General features: G+C 33.3%; 1 protein-coding gene across 1 annotated transcript; it reads right to left on the bottom strand.

Annotated features, from left to right (window-relative positions):
• Window positions 1-2,358: 2,358 nt before the first annotated feature.
• On the bottom strand, window positions 2,359-18,301 carry LOC122037825 (probable isoprenylcysteine alpha-carbonyl methylesterase ICMEL1). The gene is made up of 11 exons (XM_042597275.1): window positions 17,932-18,301; window positions 16,291-16,367; window positions 15,994-16,063; window positions 15,806-15,886; window positions 15,613-15,687; window positions 11,549-11,650; window positions 10,825-10,965; window positions 7,618-7,683; window positions 7,368-7,511; window positions 3,619-3,709; window positions 2,359-2,734 (listed from the first exon to the last, which is right to left on the bottom strand). The coding sequence occupies exons 1-11, from the start codon at window positions 18,246-18,248 to the stop codon at window positions 2,573-2,575; spliced, it is 1,326 nt and encodes a 441-aa protein (XP_042453209.1). The 5' UTR covers window positions 18,249-18,301; the 3' UTR covers window positions 2,359-2,572.
• Between the last annotated feature and the right edge of the window lie 6,555 nt (window positions 18,302-24,856).

Genomic DNA, 24,856 nt, shown 5'->3' with positions numbered 1-24,856 from the left:
TCACTTTTTATTGGATTTGTTGATGATAGATCAATGATAAACTTATAAGTGGTGATTAAAAGATGAAAAATATAAAGAAAGATTGATGACTTCAATTGATGATAAATAAGTGAAATAGAAATAAGATCTCAAACAAGAACTTAAAGTTGAAATCAAGTGTGAATGCGTGAGGACTATATAAACTAAAGATTTCAAATGAGAACTTAAAGTTGAAATTTAAATTTATATAGTTTTCTCAACCTTTAAATACATGTCTTTTTTCATTTGACACTTCACATTTTGTACACATTTTTTATTTCTCTTTGGCCTTTAGTTTCATAGGCAAAGGTGAAATTCAAAGTTATATTTGATTTCAAACCCCATTGAGTTGCTTAGAGATCCTTGACACGTCGATCCCAAATTTAAGTTTTATTTTGTACCATTTTTTAAATCCGCCATGATGGGTCCCAAGCCCAAATGAAAAAAGATTGTGTTAAGTTGAGAGCCAACATTAAATTCAGATAAATGTTCAATTTGTGTACTTTTGTTTTGTTCATATATATATATATATATATATATATATATATAAACTTTCTCAAGAGAATTTTAGAACACTTGACGATATCCTCGGAGATTTTTGATGTTCCTCTAACTTTTCATTTTGGATTCTTTATCCTCTCTTCTTATAAATAAGGCCTTAGAATAACTGGCAGTTAGTGAAGGTTATCAATAGACTAATAAAGCTTGGTAGTTTGACTATTTAAATCCCTTGGGCAATGAAGATCACAAGTATAATATAGACAACCAACTTTTGCACATTTAGTTATGCCTCAAAAATCTTGTCAATCAGTTGATTAAAGAAGTTACAGGTAATATAAATCAGTTGATAAGCTGCAAGAATATATGCCAAACAGGAAGAATATTTGCAAAGTATGGAAAAAAAACACCTCTAGTTATTTCTACCGTTAAAAGGGTATATCTCTTTTAAAAAATTATCAAAATAACACTTCCGCTCATAGTTTGATATCCAGAATACCCCTTTGTGCTTCAAAGTGATACCATTTTAGTCAAAGTTGTTTGTGCCTCTTGAAACAATGTATCTCTAAAGTGGTGCATCTTTAATCAAAGTTGTTCTTGAGTGGAGCATAAAGGGTATTTCAGATATCAAATTATAAGAATGGTGTTTGTTTGATAATTTTTAAAAATGAGGCACCCCTTTTTATTTTCTACCAAGAATATTTTGATTCCATATATATTTATCAAATTGGCCAAAGGAATACTCAAACAATGATAGCAAGCACATGCTTCTATATCAATGCTTGCTAAGTCTAAACTATGTGGGACACTTGCCCTCTTTAAAAAGTACTGCCTTTGGTTGTTGATTCTTAAGGAGTTAGTTTGAGATCTTTAATGGGGAAGATTGAAAGGGAAGAAAGAGGAAGGGAAATGAAGAGGGAAGAGATTAAAAAAAAACTTATTTATTTGAGTGAATGATTGGAGAGAAGTGAATAGAAGAGGAACGATCCATCAATCATTTAATTGCATTATATATATATATATATATATATATATATATATATATATATATATATATATATATATATATATATATATATCCACCAATATAAATAGTGGAAGGAATTATATTGTAGAGGCATCAGGATTATGAGAATGAAGGTTTCTAAGTTGAGAATTTGAGAAGAGAACATGATAGTAGATAACATAGCAGAGAAATCATAACTTGATAATTTTATAAACAAATAACTATTTTATACTAATGATTTTATAGGAAATTATCATCACATAGTTCAAACTAACTTGGTTTGTGATAGAAGAATTAAAACCTGCTCCACCCTACAGATTCAGCTTGTATAACCAGATGCAGGGAGACACCTAGTTCTACAAACTACTGTGTATAAAATCACATCTTGTTCATAAATAAAGCCAGATTACTCACATTAAAATTGAACTACAAAAAATTTAATAAGTAGACAGTTTTCTTTTCTTAATCAGATTAGTTAAACAATGTTAATCACATTACAACCTATGAAAATCAACTCTTTTCCAAAAGCAAACAAAGAAATTAAGATAATTTTTTAGTCATGAGAAATAACTTAGTTTTATGTATAGTCACTCTATAAACTAGATGAATTGCCACAAAATGGAAGAGATAACTAAACCATATATCGGCATAGATTCTCAAAGATTGAAATCTAAATTATTGGGAAGTTCATGCTGAGAATATGCAATTAGCAAAATTTGCCAGTCTTTTACATCAAAAATGGCAAATTTATTCACAGCACTTGGTGATGATCACAGATACAGTAAGGTTCTGAAGCTTTTTTAAAAAAAAAGAATAGTAAAATCACAGTAAGACAGTGAGGTGAATGCAATTTATTTCTTATCGCATTCTTACTCCATAAAATATGAAAATAAAAAAGAAGAAATGGCAAAAGAAGACTTCCGATTAAAAAAAATCAAGGATGGACTATTTCCTAATTTGCCATTATATTTTTTATATCAAAATAGAATTCAAGGTAATGACAGTGACAAGTTGTTTAGGGATTACCATATAAAATTGGAAAACAAATTCCTAGAAGGGACTTATTTTATGAGCCAGCTTCAACATGAATTCCGGAACAAGGCGGCGTGGCAATGGTGTTAGAGCAAGATTGGCACATTCGACTTCATCACCAGCATAAATGGCTTTAATTATATCCTCCAGAAGTTCATCCCTACCACCTCTAAGAGGATCCTAATAGCCAATTCATAAAGTGTTAGGGCAACAAAATCTTAACTAGTAACCAATACACACATTTGTTGTATATTAGAAGTTTAACACATTCAAAGTCAATGATCAAGACAACTCTTCCTAACCATCAAAGATATGGCTTTCAAAGAATACTTACTCTTTGTCCCTAATCAATTATCACTCTATAAGTGACAAATATAAATAGAAAGCATCGGAGCTATTATCTAAAGCAAGACTAACATTAAAAAGCGATGTGTAGTAAGAATAACTTCTTTTTTTCTGGGATAAGGTAGTCAGAATAAATTATCTATAACAAGCATTGAATGTCCTTTTGGTCAGTCAGCCATCAGGCACATACATGAGAACATACAAGTAGAAATCATGGCTTCTGGAGTCATTTGCCAGGGTAATTAATACATTTGTTCGATCAAAGATGGATAAAAAGGACCTCCCAAACCCTTATCCTTTAATGTAGAGCCTGATCTGTCAATCATCTGATGCGGGGCAATGTTTTTTCTTTGCTGTTAGAGGAAACAATGTACCATACTCGAAAACAAATCAAATTAAAATAAACTTTTCAACTACATTCCTAAATAATATAATTACCAATTTGGAGATTTTCTTTAAAAACTTATTCACCAAAAACAGAGATCATACCAAAATAAACACTTAGAATTCTATAGCTTCTGAAAACCAAATTCCTAATTTGCATTATCCATTCTCCAATACATGGCATAACCAGAAAGACACTATTTTCTAAGAAGAGCTGAAAAGTACAAAATTATAAAAATGGACCTAGTGAAACTTACAAAGACTAGATTTCATCAAAGAAACATCAAATTGTAGTTTTACCATGTCAAACATATTGAGACAACAAGCTGTTTTACCTGAAGAAACAGATCTGTGTGAGTTTTTCCATCGTACATGACAAAGTTGGCTTTAGCTCCCACATCTTTAAGTGTATGGACAAATTTTTCACTATATACAACGGTTAAAAAGATTCATATTCAGTAACAGAACTTTTGGAATCTAAATGGAATTGTTGACTGTCTCTCAAAAATAAAACAAGACCATATAACTTTTGGAATATCTGTTCGTAGAAGATACAATGACTGCATTTACACATTTAAAGGATTGATTCATATTAAGTAAAAATCAATATCAAATTTTAGAACTTCATAGTGGCAAGCAATATGACAAATATATACATTAAATAAGAAAGAGGAAGACCAAAGAAGACTTGATTAGCAACAATAAAACAGAATAAAATTTATTCAAATATAGATGATGATATAATAGGGGATAGAGCCCGATAGCATAGGAGGATCTATATAACCGACCACAAATAATGGGATAAGACTTGGTTGTTGTTGTCGTCATATAGTAACAAGCAATATATCCTTCCCTATTTTATTCTAATAGCAAAAAAAAAAAAATAGAATTCCAACTGTATGTTTCTAATTATTGAGAGTAGTTGAGTAGAAGAATAAAAAAATGAAAATTGAAATACACGATTATACACTTTAAAAAATTGATTCAGTGTGTATATCAATTTATCCCCTACTGCAGCCACGAGCTCCCTCCGGACTTCTCTCCCCCTTCTCTTCTCTATTAGCAAGGCAGGTAATAAGGCTCCAACAACTATCAGTGAAGATTTCCAGAAATAAGGGATAACACTTACCAAAAGGTACGAACATGGCAAATAACATGGATTACCTTGCTTTCTTCATTTAGTGAGATCCCCTTCCCTCCTTACTCCTCTTTTGATTCTTGGCAACAACAATTAAATGACCTCATATCACAATCTGACAATGAAGTTTAAGAGTTGTTGATTTCCCAGTAAAAAAGCTTTGTTGTACACCTTATTCCTTTTTTGGATTCAGTCTCATTTTTATTTCCTCCTTTCAATGTTTATGGTTTGGTACAAGTGCTCCTGGATATGCGTAGCGGCTGCGAGTTACGAGGTTTGATAGCGTTGAATAGGTGGGATCATTCTCCTTGTGATTGTTTCAGTTCTTCTCTACAGTTATGCTCATCAACTGTAGTAGGTTGAATGGTAGAATCAATTGTAAGAAAGTGTTGTCCCTCGGTCTTATTTTCCTTTATCATCGTAAAATTTCATTCATGTTTATTGTGGTTGTATTAATTTCAGCACCTATACTTGGACCCAAAAATTATATTTTATACAAATATATTTAAGAAGATAATGGTTGTGAATTGGGTATCACAAACTTGGGTGAAGTGAGAGGATCCTCGCAAGGAACTTGGGAAGCATCAGTGGAGTTCTGTAAGACTTTCCTCAGTGTTTTTAGATCTATTTAAAGTTGGCCTGTTTTGGATGGAAATAATTATACAAAAAAGCAGCTACCTTAGTAGAGAAGGCATATTAAAAGAGGAGTCCAAGGTCTTCCATTTCATTTGAGATGAAAGTCCAAATTTATTTGCTTATTCTTCATACATGCATTGAGATGTCAGAATGTGCATCCTTTGATAGCAAAAGGTGATTATGATACCCTTTTGTAACAAAAGATGATTACGCGCACCCCAAGTGTTCCTCACAGTCTGTTCCAGGTTATGTGAAGGGAGGTAAATCATGAGGTCAGCTTACAGCTGATTGCCAAATTGGCTAGGCGATGAGAGTACACCCGACTCCAGTTCTGAACTGATGGATAGGCGGTTCGGAACCGCTGCCGGTTCAACGGTTCTTAGGGTTGACCCTTAACCTTAACCGTCCAAAACGATTACGATTTATGGTTGGGAACCGCCGGTTCACGGTTCATGCACAGTTCACTATGGTTTGCCACGATTCAAGATTATTATATTAAAAAAATTAAAATGGTTAAAAAAACTTCCACTTATTTAAGTTATGAGTACGTATACCCCTTAGGGTATAAGAACTAAATCGTAATTATTGATCAAAAAACTATCAAATAATCTAAATCGTTAAAAAAAATCCTCCCCCTTCCCCTTAATGGTCAGAAACATCAATCTAACATTCAGAATTGCTTTACACTTTTAAATCGCACTTAAAAGAAATATCTTTCTAGGTATCGAAAGAAAATTAGTGATTAATTATTAAATAATTAACTATCACTCTTGAATATTAATTTGTCGTACTCTAATTGGTAAGTATTCTTGGTCCTCAACTAGGAGATGGGTTCAAATCCAGACAAACACCATATTTTTAACAAATTTTCATTAAAAAAAAAACAACTAATAACCAGTGGTTCCAGTTAATTCAGCTATTGAACAGTAGCCGGCCCAGCTACCAAGCGAGCCAGTTACAATTCATGTCTGTTAACCGAGTCAACGGGTAATCAGCCGTTGACCCGAATACAGGTACTAGGTCCAAGTCGGGTCGCATTTACGTCCGGCTTAAGGTCAGGTCTAGGTGGGATGAGTTGTTTTGTCCGAGGGCATGCATCCACCGGGAATTGATCCCTTGCCTCATTGTAATAAATCCATCACCTTTTAGCCAACTAGGCATCCCGTGGGTATCCTTGATAATATTGAATGTTTCTATTAAGTGTGAATTATGCTTTTGGTCATTGTTAGACCATCTATTTAGGTGTCATGTTTATCTTGTTTATCGTATGAGTAGATAACTTCCACACCATGAGAAACATAACCATAAGTGTTATTGATGTTGAATTAACAACAAATATAATAACTCTAGTGTAGAGTGAATTTGTTTATAACACTCATATGGTAGAACTTCATGTGATGATTGCTATGGACCTCAGGTTAGCACGTAAGCATTATGCCAATAGCACACCAGGACTGGTCGCCATGAGCCTACATTTTTGGACTATCAAAAAAGTTGTTACTCATGCTAGCATGAGCTCAGTGTACCACCCTGTAGTGTTCGAGTACAAGAGAAAACTACAGATCTCATACTCAATCTAAAATAACAAAGTATAATGTGACATTAACAAATCTATGAATATATTTATGGAAGTGATATAATTATGGTTATTATTATGTGATTTATGATATATTATTACCGTGTTCCTTATTTTCATGCAAAAGATCATGTGCTAAGTGAATTCAATTTGTGACCAAAGATTGATTTGGGGCATGAAAAAAGTAGGAAGCCAACAAAAATATTCTTTAAGCATTCCCCTAAAACCTATAGTTTAGACAAAATCATAACAAGATCATATATAATAGCTATGGTTATATTCTGCTTAATGTTTTTAATACTTGCTACATATGTACTCGAAGACAATTTTATATTTTCTTTAATAAATAAATTCTTCATCGTTATTTCTTTATGCTCTATCTTGGTTAAGTGAAGATTTGGATAAGCAGCATGCATTGTCTAGCATTTTTTTCATATAATCTAATCGTTGACACAATGAATTGTCGATCAGGTTATCACGTGCTCAGTGAATTTGGTTCCGAATTTGGTTCCTAGCGAAGGTAAGGATCAATTTAGGGTGTTAAAATGTAGGAAACTAACAAAAGAATTTAATCATTCCCCTAAAACTATAGGGAAAGAAATGTAAGTTGTTACCCTTAAGACAATCAAAGCAAGATCTTGTATAACTGTGGTTTTCTCCTAATCAATATTTCAACCCAAGTGTAACATCAGAAAAGGCATAGATTCTTATCCTAGTAATTCATTTAAACCAACCTGGAATTTGATGGTATAGACTTATCACTTGTTCCATGAAACAGGATGATTGGAGGCATCAAAGCTACAACATGTTTAATGCTAGGATCCTGGACTAAAATCTCAGGAGAAAATTGCCACAAGGATTGCTCGCCTTCCATTATGCTGAAACGGAGAATTTTAAAAAGGATATATATCACTCTCACCAATGAAGAATCCAAAGTACGAAATTTTACAAGAACAATGACAGAATGGGCAAGCCACTTGATACCTTAAGAATAGAGACCGGTACAGACCACGCCTATGGAAATGATCCACTAATTCGAGCATATTGTACCTGCCAATGGAAATCTTTTAGAATGTCCTGCAAAAGTATGAGCTGAGTGCTATCAAGTTTGATTTAGTGAGCATTTACTTAAGAAATTTAAGCTGTTAAGACAAGGTCTAATTTAAATATGTGTTTTCCCTCACGCATGCTGGATGAACTGGATAAGGAATAAACTTAATTTGAGAAATATTGTTTCATAAGAACTCTACCTGTGCCATACTAAATTTGATTGGGTGGTCATTTATTCCAAAAGCTTAAACTAGACAAAAAGCGCATTCTGGTTAACAGTTGGAAAGGGATATCACAACCTATGCTCTCTCATCAGTAATCACATTCTGGAAAGTTAAATTTCCAGAATGAGTGATTACAGAGTCGATTCTGGTCCTTAAAATGCTTCATTATCATAGCCTTTCTAATGATGCAGTTTCAAAGGCATGTGTTAAATGGCTTTTGTAAGACAAAAAGCATGTTTACAAAGAGGGCAGCAAGATCATGTATTTGCATGATATTTTTCGCTACATCAAATCTCTGAAACAGGAAAGTTTACATTTGTAGTAGACTCACAGTCATGTTGAAATGAAGAGTCGGTTCAATCAGCATGGACGAACTTATTGTTCTGCCCACCCACCGAAACCAAAACTTGTTGGCATGAAGAGATGACATGCAATAACTGAAACCATAATGGTACCTGACGATACCAACTCTATTTCATGCCATACTAGCCCAATATGAAGGAGGAAAAGCAGAGAAGGGTTTGTAGGAAAGCTTTGACTCTTGAAGTGAACAAGAAGGAAGAGGGGAGCACAACCTGGGGATGCTAGAGGAGGCAAAGATGGAAATGCTTCGGCAAGAGTTTTCTTTCTGTTGTTGGTGTTCCCAGATGAAGCACGTCAACATGGACTGGGGATAAGACTAAGGCATGCAAGTGTGAGGATAACAAGGAACAAAACTTAGGAGTAACTCCCTGCACAGAACTCTCCATGAATGGTGTTTAGGTGCACCTATTCTTAAATACCAAATGCATCCATTTTCATATACCAGGAGCACCTGTTTCATAATAACAGGTCACCACTTTAGAGATGCGCCCATTTTTTAGAACCTGTTGCACCGCTTTTGTTTCAATATCCGGTGCCTCATTACTTTCATGCTTGATGCACATGCTCTTCAATACAAGTGCACTGGTTCTTCAATATCAGTGCACCCCCTCCCCCTTACAGAGCGTGAGACCCTAAGTTATAACCAGGCTATTTTATTATAAACTTATATTAATTAAAATTAGCATTAATAACTTAAATTAGTACTTATAGCTAAACATTCAGTTAAATTATATCTTTAATAAAATATCAGTTAGATTATATTTTATATAAAACAATAGACTAATAACATATTTAGTTAAATTTATTTTAAGTTAATTGAAAATTTATCAATATATATATGGTAAATACTAATCATATCTGATATTAATAGATATTGAGTATTGATATAATAACTTAGTAGATAACATAGTTATTATTAAGTATACATTATAAGCAAAATTTGTTTAAATTATAGTAAAATTTGAGTTTATTAGAATTATTATATATAGTTAGCTCATTGAGATGATTGTTATATATTTCTCTTTAACATGTTTAAAATGTCAACATTATTGGCAATTTATTTACTAGTCATATTTATTTGAAAGTAGACAACTCAAGTGGAAGGGAAGTAACATAGTGAATTTCATCCAGAATTACCATGTATTGAGGGCCTATAATACCTTGAAGGTAACAACGAGAAGACAACATGCATAACTTACCATAGTTTAAGATTGGTCATCCTAGCAGACAACCCAATGATCTAGTATGATAAGAATGTACTTAATTTACAGTCACATGGGAGTTAATGTGAATAGTTGAATTTAATAAGTTTTATTTTCCTTTTGTCTTGTTCTGGCTACACTTGTTTTTGTATATTCTATAATTTATGGATAATTCAGTTAACTTTCTCTAAATAGATTTGTATAGTAATCAAAACATTATTCCATATTATTGATAAATTTAATTGTAATTATAATAAATATAAAATATACATTTAGTAAGTTAGTTAAACCAGATAAAGAATAAATTTGAATCATCTAACAATTTTAATTTTTTAATTTCCAATTTCAACATACCAATTTTGAAATTTTTCTCAAACTATTTTTCACAAACTAAGAACAAAGATATAAAAAATAAAAAATTTAGATACCAAAGGTAGTCCTAGTGTTTGAATGAGTCCAAGATCACATTTATGGGCACTTTCCCCAAAACATTAACAAACCCATTAAGAGTAGCTCAGTGCACGATGTTGTCACCAATGTGGGGTCCGGGTAAAGGTCTATTATACATAACCTTATTCTGCATTGCAAGAGGTTGCTTACGTGACTCAAACTAGTGGTCTCATGGCAGCAATTTTACCGATATGCCAAGAAAACCCTTCAAAACATTAACAAACTCATCCAAAAGATAAAATCTACAAATAACAAAGAAAAAAAAATAGAAGGCGAATGCCTCAATATGGGTGTCCTCTCTCCTATGCCCAAGACAAAACTTGAGCAAAATAAGAAGAGGCTTAGCTATAGAATTTCTTCGCAAGCTAACCATGACTGATGTCAGATTTGTGGGTGGCATGTAAGATATTGAATCATTCTGCTAGGATTCTGTTGGACAGCTAGCACCTTTGCATAGCAATTGTCTATTGCCTCATTTGTGTTGATCTGCAATTTGGACTATTTGACATCTAGCAAACCAATTTAGTCTCTCATGGTTTTAGTTCTGAAGGTTAACTTCTATATTTTAAGTAGAGTCTATTCCTAGCAAACTTGATATCATTCAGTGTAGGCCAGTTGACCTGTGAAAACAAAGGAAATAAATAGCTATTCTTTGTTCTATATTTGTGCTGTATAATTACCATTCAGACGATCAAAGGTACATCAACTAAATAGGCCACAATCTATGAACAAAATATCCATCTTAAACACTATGAATTGACATAAACATAAAATCAAGACAACCTAAACTATGCATGCTTAAAGCTAAAAAGCAAAGCAAAATACCAATAGTAGCTATTGTTGCAAGCCTAGAAGACATATTTGAGGTAGCAATGTCAATGTATAAACAAGAGAAAACTTGCCCGCCGGATATTCCAAAGTATGCTTTTATTTGTGAGACGGACCATGTAATGCTCTCTTTTTCTCCACTTTCTTTTATTGTCTGGTTCAGAATAGTACAAGCAGCAATATGTGCACCAGCAGATTGTCCCATCAAATAAATCCTACAAGTAAAAAATGAGTAAAATATTACAAAAATAATATAAAAACTATTACAAATTGGTAAAGGAGGGATACAAAAATAATATAGAAACTGACAAATTAGTGTAGACTTAGCAGTTAATCATTCAAGCCTTTCTTGGTTAGACCATAAGTAACAAATTAAAGAAAACTATAGGCCCATTGATATCTTCAATACACATGGTATCTATGTCCTTGTGTGCATTGCACTTAAGTTAGACTGCTTAGACTCTGTCTGTTCCTCTTTAACCAAAAAATAAATGACAAATATTTTAGTCCCTCCTATGATTTAACATGTAGTAATATAAATTTCAAGTTATCTATTTCAAATATAAAGACAGGAGATCCTTTCACATTTGTATTTCAACAGTGACAAACCATTACAGAAAAGTGTTTGTGGTAGATTACCTTGAAGAGGTTGCCTACAAAAGTTCAACATGTATAAATATTTAATGTATTTCATTCTTCCCTAGACTTCGGATCAAGTCCTCATTCAAAAGGATATTCTAATTTTATTGCATAGATATTAAACATTTACAAATTGTTATAAGAAAAAGACCATTTTACCTATTTGGATCACAACCATAACACTCAGCATTTTTGCACACAAACGAGATGCCTTCGGAGACATCCTCCACCATATCGCTGATGGTCCCTTGAGGAAAATTTCTGTAGACAGATGTGATAGCATTATATCAAACATTTCAAAAAAAAAAAAAAAAAAAGGATTTTGTCTTCAATGAACATGTGAAAATGACTATGTAATCTCTTATATGAAATCTAGCATTTATAACAATACTGGTCTAAACTCAGACAAGTACAGCCCTTGTAGGGTGCATCAGGTGGTAAAACAAGTCAATCTTCCTGATGCGTGCAAACAGAATAGAGGGTCAATTGCAAAAAGGACCCAAGCTTTGAAATTTGTTGTTAATATGGTCAAAATCAAGAATCTCAATAAAACATATATACCAAATTTTAAAATTGTAACAATTATGGCCATTGTAAAATTAAAAGAAATCTAGTCAGCAGCAATTTGGTTTAGCTCCAATACTGGTAATATAAAAGAAAATAGGCTAAGATGGTTCAAAGAAGACCAATGGATTATATAGCTAGACAAGTTAAATTATTAGAATTGAAGGTGTAAGGGATAGAGGGACTAAAGAAAACTCTGACATAATAAAAAAAATTAATGGATTTTGATGGTATCTGGGGTTATTCCCGAGCACCCCGAGTCGTTTCCCGAGCAACCCGACCCACTGGTCATCTTTCCCGAGCAACATAACCAAAAAGCTACAATGCTCGGGAAACAACAATTTCCAGGATGCTACAATAACCAGAAAGCTGCAGAAACTACAGTTAACTAGAAAGCTACAGTGTCTGGATGCTAGGGTAACCAGAAAGCTACAGTGCTCAGGAAACTACGCCACTACGGTTCTCATTATGCTACACTAACTAGACAGCTACAGTAGTTGAGAAACTACACTTCTCGGGATGCTGCAGTAACTTACTCAGGGAAATACAGTTCTCCGAATGTTGCAGTAACCATAAAGCTACAGTAGGCATGGAGTAACCGAAGAGTTACAATAACCAGGTTACTACAGTACATAGGATGCTACAATAAGTGAGATGCTACAGTACCAACGATTGCTGCAAGACTCGGAAACCCATACACAGTCTCAACATCTGACAACTCCAAACAGCTCAACAATCTACCTGCAAAAAGCCGTACAATATCAGTGTACGAGCTAACGGTTGTTGCCCTTAGCCCCTCAACAGTCCGACAATGTACTATATGGAGATTCCCTTCGGGAGGGCTATATAAAGATGGACGGAGGTAAGTGAGAAAAAGATAGTTTTCTTCTCGTGTGCAGAGGCAACTCTTCTCCACTAGACCCTAATTCTCTAACACTTTCATTCCTTCTTCTTCTTTCTCTTGTGTCTACAAGTTCTATTCCTAAATCTAGAACTAACTTGAGCGTCGGAGTAACCGCGCCGGTAAAGCCGGCCAACCACCGGACTTATGGGAGATGATGGCAGCATCACATGACATTTCTGGAGAGGAGGAGCCTGAGCAAACGAAAAGGACACCATCAGATTTGAATATTACTAATGATGTAGTTTTCATATAGTTGAATGGAGGGGCAAGATCAATGTTGTCAACCCAATGATGATGATAACTTCTTGCCCAAACAATCATAATTTTGTACGTGCTACTTTCATGAGACCACATCATGTAGGATTACAATTTAACATCTAGAAGTGGCATATCTATTTAAATTCTGGAATTTAGAAAAAAAAAATTAGAAATGAATATATAGTCTTACATGACGTTTGATGTGAAACAGACTCACACAAACATGTCATGTTGATCAACATAGTTGTTTGAACAATTAGTCTACAAGTGACTATCACTGTCACGATTTACTTTATGTACTTGTTACAATTTTTGGTGTGATCATACTTGTTATAGGCTTCAAAGTTCAAGCTATATTTTAGCAATTTACCCTACAATAAATAGAAATGGGCAAAAATCATGTCAATGAGCTTAATATTGATTAAGATGAAAGGTATCCCCATTATTTTAAGATTATCAAAGGGCACCTCATAATCTCGAGAATAACAAGGATTTTTTTCACTAGTTTAATTTCTCCCAAATTCTGGGACCCCGACCAAATCTGCAATATTTTCCTTAAGCTTGGGTTAGAAAATTGGGGGCAACTATCCCATAGTCATTTCTCCTCTTAAACAGAACCTTCTCTCCCTGTGATTGTTGAAACCTTCTCCACCCTCTCACATGCAGGCTAACATTTTCCAAATCTCCTATTCCATCTTCCCACTCATCTTCCTTGTGTTCTTCTTACTTCTGCTTTCTCATCAGTATTATATTGTCGCAAACAGTATCTATATCAGCTGAGTAATCTATATCATCTTCAACATTCATTCCCTCATTCTCTTATCAAAATTCAGATTAGTGAATGGCGGTGATTCGAGAGATGTACTAGGCTAAGGAGGTTGGAAGTTGGAAGCCCTAATGAATATGTGATCTTTTAGTTTGTTAAGTTGTATAACTAAGGTAATATATGACACAAAATATGTTGCATAGAGAATGATTCTGTGACATTTGAAGTGAAATACTTATAATTCTGTGGCCAAATTCTATCATGGTTTGGTAGATTAAACAGTTAACTTAAAAATTGTTTATCAGTCAATTTAGTCCCTACTCCTACTAGGCAAGGAACACCTTTAATCAAAAAAGAAGCAATCAAGGATCAACCTATTTAAGTGCTAAATTTGATTATATTTCTTTACCATATAAAATCTATATTTTGTAAGCCTTTCTCAAGTTTACACTGAGGAATTTAGAAAAGAAAACCTTTTCAGGAACAAAGTTCAAACTTGTGGCCTAAAGCTCAATTGACCCTAGATGTAGAACTTGATCAAGTTGGCAAGATTCCAGCTCCTTGGGATATCCTTTTCTTCCATTATCTCCAACTTGAAAGTTCCAGACCAAACTTTCACTCTCACGCAATATGACCCTCCCAGTTGAGCACCAACTTCCCCTATTCTGTTGGCTGATTTAAATCTAGCCTTGTCAGCACCAAATCTCTGACCTGCAATGTTCAAATTTATATGTCAGAGCCTTAGTTAACACAAAGAAACGTATACATTATTCAGTGTGAACCTACAATTCTCTTTTCCAAACTCCTCAATTATAAATTCTCATCACAATTTGCCTACATTATGTTATACAACCCAAGGGTGATCTTGAATTGACTCCAGTTGATCCAAATTCACCTGCAAACTTTGATCTACCTCTTCCTGTGTAAATTTCACCATTCTATAGAATGAAGCTGTTAATTCTGTTGAAATCACTGCTTCTGACCTTAAAACCAAGTTGAGTGTGGCTCCCACATAGTTGACCTTGGGGAATGGATTAAAATCTTGAGTCTTGTCAGTCGGCGTGACCGTGATTTTTCATTCTTCTCTCACACCATGATGCGGAATAGATCTAGCAACACAATCTCCTCGACATTTATCCTCAATGAGACATGATATGCTAAGTGTCGTACATCGGGACATTGTGAAACATCGGCATGATATCGAAACAATATAATTTCAATCAAAAACCCAAACTCCACACAATTTGAGATTTTAAACCTTAGATGAGATTCACCAAATTTAAATTCTCCTTCAAAGGCACCCCTTGGCCGACCACTTGACACCTATGCTCAACTATAGACGGTCAACGGTAGTTTTTCTTTTAAAACAGTTAGCTTCATAAAACTTATTATTATGTTTCTGAATGTCATAATAAATAAACTTAGATCCTATTTTAGGAGAATAGATTAGTACAATAGGTTATTATGTGGTTTATAAAAGGATCCCAATCTCTCTTCTTAAATTATCTTTCAGTTTAAAAGAAATTCAGTTCATTGTGAGTTTTGTCAGTTTTTCTTGATGTTACATCAGAGCATCTACATACTTTATGTAAGGGTGAAAATAGCTAGGAGTAGACAAAATCAGCATCAACGCCCCTATGTAAAATATATGATGTATTAAACATGTCCAGTAAATGAATGAAAAGAGAAATGATATTTGGTTCTTCGGTATGGAAGTGTTGAACACAATACCTGTAATCTAAGCATGCCACTATGATGCCTTTTTCTGCTAATCTCCGTCCAAGAAGTGAACCCCAAGCTTTATAGCTGCACCATAAATTGTCAAGAATCAAAGGAGTGAATACATACCTCTTCTCAAGAACAATGATCAACAAAAGGAGAAGCTACTTTTTCACCTATTCCTATTTACTATATATGTCCTTACCCAATAATCCATGCTCCTCCTGTTATGAATACCACAACTGGTCTCAAAGAATCAACATTAAGGGGCAAATACAGATCTAGTCTGCATAATTTCATTCATGTCAAGACCAAAAGAATTAGCATAGGCATGGCTAACTCAACGGAGTATGAGACGAGCAAACGACAATAATGTCAACAAGGATAACATACCTGTTTCTTGGCCGATCTCCATAAACGATACTTCTTCGAACCTGACTTGAGAAAAAATAATAGTATCCAACTATAACAAGAAACTGGTAAAGTTTTAGTTGCAGATGTTACAACTTTGTTTAAATACAAAAGTGTTGATAAACCTAGAGCTGTCATCAACTGGAATGTTTGTAAACAAAAAATTAGTACAAACATAGGCACTAGCTATACTCTACAAGAGAAATGGAATGGAAACACTCCAAGCTATAAGTTTTTGTGCCATTAAAAGACTCAGCAGCTATGAGTTTAAGTACTTACCTTGGACAAAACCAGGCATAAGAAGAGTTGCATAACAAACCAGGGCAAGAAACTTTGTGATCCACCTATATCCCAATCTGAAATAGGATTGAACAGTTAATACATTGAGGGTGCTATTGCCAAAAGGGCAACTTTTCAGTTCATAGAGACAGAAGTTATGATAGAAATCAATATTTCAAATTTCATACATTATAAGGACTACATAAATGTTATGAGTCAGGCTTTGGGATTTTTAATGAACTTTCCTGGTATATAAAAACTTTATAAATTGTAAGAATTAATGGCTAACTAGGACTGGACTAATAGCTGCTACTTTTTCCTTGTCAATTGTACTCAAGGGTGAGTGTTAAGTAGTATCAATTGCAACCATACATACTTTTGAGAATGTTACTAACCATATAATCATTATTGTATAATTAGTATGTTTGATTACATTATGTAATAGACTCTTGACGGTAGACATCATGCCAAGGTTCCGAATACCATTACATAAATGAATTAGCATCATCTTAAAGCTACAGCTTATCAACCTCCTATTATTGATGAAAGTAGGAAAATATGTAAAGCCTAAAGAAAAAAAAAAACATTAGCAAGTCTGCTTACTTTCTGCCTCGGAATTTTTTTCCCTGGTTCTCTCCACCTACATCTTATTTTCATCTTTCAGAATTGTTAATCTTTCTTTGTCAAGCTAGGCCATAAAGATTTTGAGCACGTGATAATTATTATTATCTAGTTGTTACACAAGCATGTGAGCTAAAATTGTGTTGTCAATAATCGCAATGCAGCAATAAACAATCACTTCAGCAATCAGCTAAAATCTTATAGCAAGTCCAATCACTCATGTTTGTCTTCCTGTGTTGAACCATAAGAGTGAGTCATGAATATCGTCTCCTCTCATCGTCAATCACATCACAACTACAAATTAAGGGCCCTTAATAGAGTTACACAGTTCGATATATCTATTACTAGAGAATACTTAAACCAACCTTAACTAATAAAGTTGAGTATTTTCAAACAGCAATAAGCTTCCAAACTACACCATATCTATTAGTTTGGTTCAGTTTAAACCACAAATAAAAATACATACAGCTTTTAATTTTTTTTTTAACCAGAAACAAATTAAATAACAGATTAATTTTCTCATACTTACAAATATATCAAAATATATGCTTAAACTGAATACATGCCTGTATACATAAATATATATGTTTGGTTTTATCTATTACCATTGTTCCAAAGCAAACATGAAATATTTTCTAATTTTCAAACCTAAACTGAACTAATAAACCAATAATGGGATTTTTGTATTGGTTATATTTGATCTGGTTTGGGGGTTTTGTTTTGTTTTGATTTTGGATGTCCAATCCTTTAAATGATTTTCAACTGGAAATCACTCCAGTGATAATTTAAAAAAAGAAAAAAAAAGTCCCCCGGTGGCTACACTTCAATGCTAGACTCCAGTAATTATTAATTTTTCAGTATGCCATGTTAATTTCAATTGGACAATGGGAACTGGCCCAGAAAAGTGTATTAGAAGCTAGCTAACAAGTTGATATTGTAGTTCATTCTGTTCGATTTGAAACTTACAAGCACAAAAATTAAGAAGAAAATAAAACAGAAAGAAGGCGAGGAGGGGGAAACCCGAGATATCGGAGCAGGGTGATTGCGAGGCGTGTGAGGAGGTAAGTCTCAGCAGCGGCGTGGCTGACCTCCCGCCCGAACGATTGGCTTCTTCTGGTTTGGGAGGGCAAGGGACGGAGCGAGGATTCATTAGCGTTTCTCCTCCTCCTGCTGCTGCCGCCGCCGCCCCCTCCAGCCTGCGGCGTCGCTCGTAGTAGAATAGGCCTGGCGTCCTCCGGAGCAGCGGATGACGCGGAGGGGGACGAGGTCCTCTCCTCCGCCTCGCCGACCGGAGACGGCGAGGGCAAGCGCGGGAGAAGCTCCAAATCGGACGGCATCACCCACTTCGCTGACTGGGTCGCTCCTCAAGGGATTTTGACTGTTGGTCACCATAAACAAAAAGAATTCCTAGTAATGTTTAAACAAATGGCGGAGAAAACTTTCAAAAGTCACCTAACTTCAACATTTTATTTTTAGAGGACGTATTTGTTTTCTTTACCCTATGTTTGGGAGGAGGTGAGTATAATGGAGGGAAGGATAAACATTGGTAAAAAAAAAATTTTACACTTATGTGTGAGAAAGTGAGTCATGAAGGAGAAGGGGAGAGAAGGGTAAAGCTTCCCCTTACATGTTAAATCAGCGAAATTTCTTACACCCCAATTTGGGGTGTACGGACAGGAAAGAATAAATTATTCCAATTTTATCCTTATTTGTTTTTTCATATACAGATTTATTAAAAAAATAAAAGAACATTTTTATAAATTTATATATTTAACCTTCATTTCCACCAGAATTTACTGATTTATCCCGAAAGTCAATAAAAAATTTGTATAAAATCCAATGAACTGTCTTAAAATTAATTTCGTATTACATTTTAAAAATCAACAATCGCTATAATATTATATTTTTAGAAATATATGAAGCTGATTTTTGAAATGTAATATTAGTGATATTTGTTTAGGAAAAAATATCTTTAATCCCCTATATTTTCTATCAAGTAGTATTTTGCCCCATATATTTTAAAAATAACATTTAACCTTTTGAGAAAAAAAAGTCAGAAAAAAATTATAAAAGATAATTATGTGCTTGTCTTTTTAATATTTTATTAACGAGAAAAAATCATATTGAATTTATTGATAATTTATGTCTATTTCTATTTTCTTTATTGATATTTGAGCTAATTCTAAATAATTCAAAATTTTAATTGATATTTTTAATATGTGCATGGTTATTGATTTCTCCGTGTTGATCCTGGGACGGATTGGCGGGGGCACTGGGGACGAGCGTATTCGTCTTTTGCCACGATGGTTGCTGATTTACTAATTAAAGTTAATAAATTGTATCTAACATCCAATAATATATAAAGATTAATACTTAATTATACGAATAAAATAAAATTTAGTAGTTTAAAATGTATATTTTCATTGCCCCCGTTATGCATCCTTAGAAATTAGAATACAATATATAATAATTATTTTTTTTCACTTTCTCCTAAATTTAAAATTTTAGATACACCCTTATCCATAATTATATAAGGCTCTGCGAAAATAAGTGAAGTTATAATTTTCTTTTCCTACACAAAGGGAAATGTTTTTGTCTTATTGGAACTCTTTTATTTCTCATGCATCCACACTGGCATTACATCTCAATTCATCACTACCTTTATCGTCAAAGAGAATAACATTGACAATACCAACCCTCAGTTGACAATTTTTATTTAGTAGGACAACAAGAGCGGGCACACCAACATCAACCACAAATCCGAGTAAATAACGAAGGATACCATCACTAGATATCTCTATATTTTTTTATCCTTTTATATATATTTTTCTCTTAGTATGCATCATCAATCCAACCAATCAATAATTAAAGAGCCGACCCGAAGACATATATAATTATTTTCCACATCAATTCAATTTTTTCCCCTCTTAATATTATCAAAACATAAGGGTATAAATGAACCAAACCGCTCATGAACTATTTAAAGTTATATTCGATAAAAGCTTGTTTGAGCTCCTTTAATGAGGCTCGTTAAGATAAACAAACCAAACTCAACTTTCATATTATTAGGCTCGTTATCTCGTGAATACGTTCGTTAAGCTCGTGAATCAACTTTTAAATATAAAAACTAATAATTTTGATATTAAATTTATAGATTTTACACTCTACTTATGAAAAATATAGACAAATATATTAAATTTATTTATTAGAATAAAATTATAATTTTTAATAATAATATTATAATTTTTTATAAATATTTAAATTTATATTTATTAATCTCGTTTATGCTCGATAAAAGATCGAATAAGCTTGTGAGCTATGAATATATTTGTTAAATAAAACTCGAGCTTGGCTCGATTATAAACGAACCAAACTCAAACATTCACGAGTTTGGTTCAATTCGGCTCGATTACATCCCTATAAAAATATATTAAAAATAAAAATATAAGGATATAATTATTTTTTATAAATTTGTTCACATTTGATTTTAGTTAAAGGGGTTAAATATTATTTTTTAAATATATTTTATAAAAAAAGTGAGATGATCTCACTTGGTTACCAGGATTCATAAACTCTAATACTTAAGCCTGGAGGTTTAGAGTTTGAATCCCGGGGGAAGCAAAAATCCACTGCCAGGGGTGGAAAGTCCTAGTGAGTAACGGCACGGCCTAAGGGTCGTCGGCCGACGACATAAGAGGTCGCCAAATGGCCCGACGACATAAGGGTTGACGATCGACGACCCGAGGGTCGCCAAATGGGCCAAGAGGGTCAGGTCGTTACAATAAAAAAAACTCAACTACAATCTCACAAAAACTCGAAGTGTATAAAAAAAATGCAAACGATACTAAAACTGGAATGCTAAAAGAAAACCTACATGTAGCATGCTCACTAAACTGATAAGAAAAATAGTGAAACTAATGTTGTATGCTCAGGGTTAAAGAAACTAAACTTCTGTTGATTCTAAATATAAGTGATACTTGTTTCATTCACTTATAGCTTTATACTTGAAATTAATCTTTTAATTTTAATTTTACATTTACTTTTTTCTTCTTTTTCTTTTCCTTTCTTTCTTTTTTTTTTTTTTTTTTTTTTTTTTTTTTTTGGGCACAGGCTTAGTACCATTTTATGCGCGCTCTCTAATAGTGATTGGGGTAGCGAGCCTCCAGTCCTATGAGGATAAAGACTTTAGTCTTACCAGGGCCAAGACCTCGAAATTGGTCACCTGGATTTGTTTAACGACAGCCTCAGAAATCAGGTACTATTCTCTTACTTTAAATTACTGGTTATATTTTCTAACTAGACCTTGATCTTTTCCTTACTTCGAACTTCTAATAAATTCCTAAAAGGATTTAATAAAATACATAAAATTTTACACTAAAATTCTGCTCATGATAATCTCAAAGTAAAGAGGACTAGTCATGCTCAACTAATAAATAAAAGATGTACAGGCTCATTTAATAAAAATGAATGCTACTGGTACTCATCTAATCGCAATAAGAGCTGTCCAAATCACCAACTAAATTCCTGCTGTAATGAGCTACAAATTTCATTATGGAAGCTAACGTAATATTTCATTTGATAAGGTAGCATGACATAGCAGCTGGTGATACAAGGTATTTCCTACTGCATAGAATTAAATTTCAATTGTGGAAGCTAGCTGAACGTTTTGGTTGGCAACAAGGAAATAAAAGAGTAACAAAATTGTACTAGATATCATGCATCAATAATAAGGATTAACCTCCATTAGTTTTCAATGGTATTATAGAGGAAACATTTACTTCCTTCAATATCAGAAGCTACTTAACCAATATAAGGAGCTAAATGGGACGTCAAATGGGCTAAGAGGGTCGGATCATTACAATAAAAAACCTCTCTCAGGATTCGAACTCTAAACCTCCAAGCTTAAGTATTAGAGTTTATGAATCCTCTAATACTTAAGCTTGGAGGTTTAGAGTTCGAATCCTGGGGGAGGCAAAAATTCACTGGCCAGGGGTGGAAAGTCCTAGTGAGTAACGGCACGCCCAAGAGTCGTCGGTCGACGACATTAGAGGTCGCCAAATGGGCCGATGACATAAGGGTCGATGGTCGACGACATGAGAGGTCGCCAAATGGGCCAAAGGGTCGGGTCGTTACAATAAAAAGACGTCGACCGTCGGACCTTATGTCGTCGGCCCATTTGGCGACCTCTCATGTCGTCGGCCGACGACCCTTTGGCCGTGCCGTTACTCACTAGGACTTTCCACCCCTGGTCAGTGGATTTTTGCCTCCCCCAGGATTCGAACTTTAAACCTCCAGGCTTTAGTATTAGAGTTTATGAATCCTGGTAACTAAGTGAGATCATCTCACTTGGTTACCAGGATTCATAAACTATAATACTTAAGCCTGATCTCACTTGGTTACCAGGATTCATAAACTATAATACTTAAGCCTGGAGGTTTAGAGTTCGAATCCTGGGGGAGGCAAAAATCCACTGATCAGGGGTGGAAAGTCCTAGTGAGTAACGGCACGGCCAAAGGGTCGTCGGTCGATAACATGAGAGGTCGTCAAATGGGACGACGACATGAGAGGTCGTCAAATGGGGCGACGACATGAGAGGTCATCAAATAAACCACCAAATGGACCAAAGGGTCAGGTCATTACATATTTTATACTGAACATACATGTGTGTAAAATACGATTAAGTACAAAATACTAGGTACCTCCTCTAAACAAAAGCATAAGCGTGTTCTTAACGTGAGCAACGGTTTTTATTGTTGTTATAGTAAAATTTATATGTTAATCGTCATTGATATATGTAAAATCTAAGTAAAAATTCAAAAGAGTACTTTTGATCGGAATTGTCAAAAAAAAATAAAAAAATCCCTCTTTATTTTATTATAAAAGTAATAGGTCATCCCGTCTAGCACATTTTTATTTTCAAAAATAAATATATTTTTAATATTATTCCAACAACTACAAAATCATAACTTATATATATAACATGAATATCAATACTAATAATATACTAGTCAATATTATATTATAATTATGCATTCTAACTACTACAACATAAACGATTATTTTTTTATCAATCCTGCTGCTTAATATATCATAAATAGTTATATAATTATATCAATCATCTCTGGTCAATATCAGTTACGAATGGTAGTTATAATACAAATTGATCAACATTTTATTATACTAGTTATAAGATGATAATTGTTAGAACGTGTAGCTGTAGTAATTGTGATCATATAGCTATTACAAATCGTCAAAAAAGTAAAGATATTTTTAGAAAACAAAATAGGTTAAGATGAGAGGGGACACTATTTTAATAATAACAAAAAAAAACTATTTTAATAAAAATTATTGTCTTTTTAATTTTTGCCCAGAAAATATATATGGCGTCTTGTTACTTCGTTGAGACTCTCTTGAATGAAAATTGGTTGTGTTATGTATATAACAAAGGATAGTTCGATGTATGAAACTCCTTTTAATGTAATTTTTCATAGAAGGATCGGACTATATTGAGTTAATTGTATACCATTTTATTTTGTATTTTTATAAGAGGTTGTTTTTATGATTCAACCTGACCTCAAGGTCACATGGAAACAATGACAACATTATATGCATGATGTAGTAAAAAAAATGTTAAGGCTTGACTACTCTATTTGATAAACTAGTTTGACTTTTTTTTAGTAATTTAAGTATATAATTTTTCGAACTGACTAATTATAAATATTTAGTTCTCCACTAATTATGGAGGTAATCAGTCTTGTCTCATAAAAAATTTTCACCACCACTGAATAAATCCTACAATGCGTCACATCTATGATTTAAATCTTAAATACTTGATTAATCATTTAAATGATCTAACCACTATACTGTTGTCTCTAGGTTTATTTGGCTGTCTTAAAAGTAGGCAAGGATCTTTTTGATTATAAATAACAAATATATAACAATATTCACATCGACTTCATGAACATAAATTTCACTTTAAATTTTATATTTTACTTAATAAAATATTTTCATCAATTAATTTATCAATTGTTTAAATTTAAATTTCATAAATAATATTTATCTAAATATAAGAATATCTCGTTTGCTATAAAAAAAAAACTCGAATAAACATGTTTAGTTATTTCAATAATAACATCAATTAAATGAATAAATTTAAATAATTTATTAATACAATTTAATATATATGTTTCGATCAGTTAAACAATACAATTTATAAGTGCTATCAAATGGGCCAATTTATAATAGGGTTGGTTGGTTTGTCAAAACTTGTTATACAATAGAGTGGGATGGGTCGATTGTCATATTGACAGACTAAAAAATCCCTTATCCAACCCAGCATAAATAAGTTGTAGGTTAGGCAGGTCAACCTACGAGTTTGTCAAACAAAAAAAGAAATAATAAGTAAAAACAAATTGAAATTTAAAAATTTGAATTGTGGATAAAAAGATCAAGCCCACAACCTCGTTACAATTTTCATTTTAATTTTAAGTTAAAAAAAAATTTAATCCACAAGTCAATCCTAACTTGTCACGAGCCGATATAACTGGGCCTGCAATCTATGCCAATCAGCTTGTCTAGACCGATTGATAAAATTTTAATCTAACTTTTTTAAATTATTTGACAAAACAGATTAGTCTGACGAATCCATTCTAAATTGACAATTCTATGTTCAACATGCAACGGAGGACATGCTTAGAATGCACAAATAGATTTCGAAACCATCTTCCACTAATTTCCACGAAGTAAAGGGCATCCAAATGCCATATCATATATAAAAAAATTAATTCTTTGTCGTACGTTTTCAACTTTGTATCTGTATTTATCTTTCTTTATATTCGTGGGATCGATTCTAGCGGGACATGTGACGGCTCCAATTTTTATTTTTTTTTTGTATATAAAGAAATTAACAGAAAATGAAAATACTAATACATTTCATGATTTCATA

Source organism: Zingiber officinale, unplaced genomic scaffold, assembly GCF_018446385.1.
Source record: "Zingiber officinale cultivar Zhangliang unplaced genomic scaffold, Zo_v1.1 ctg91, whole genome shotgun sequence".
NCBI lineage: Eukaryota > Viridiplantae > Streptophyta > Magnoliopsida > Zingiberales > Zingiberaceae > Zingiber > Zingiber officinale.
Note: the sequence above shows the minus strand (reverse complement) of the source record. Positions and strands in the feature narration are given on the sequence as shown.

What these genes read in the sequence shown, in the direction of transcription:
- LOC122037825 (XM_042597275.1), bottom strand. Translation starts at nt 18,248, where the DNA reads ATGCCGTCCGATTTGGAGCTTCTCCCGCGCTTGCCCTCGCCGTCTCCG. An exon ending in TATGGTTGTGATCCAAATAG is followed by an intron (nt 10,966 to 11,548) that starts GTAAAATGGTCT and finishes TTTTACTTGTAG; the next exon opens with GATTTATTTGATGGGACAAT. An exon ending in TCTATACCATCAAATTCCAG is followed by an intron (nt 3,710 to 7,367) that starts GTTGGTTTAAAT and finishes CGTTGTATATAG; the next exon opens with TGAAAAATTTGTCCATACAC.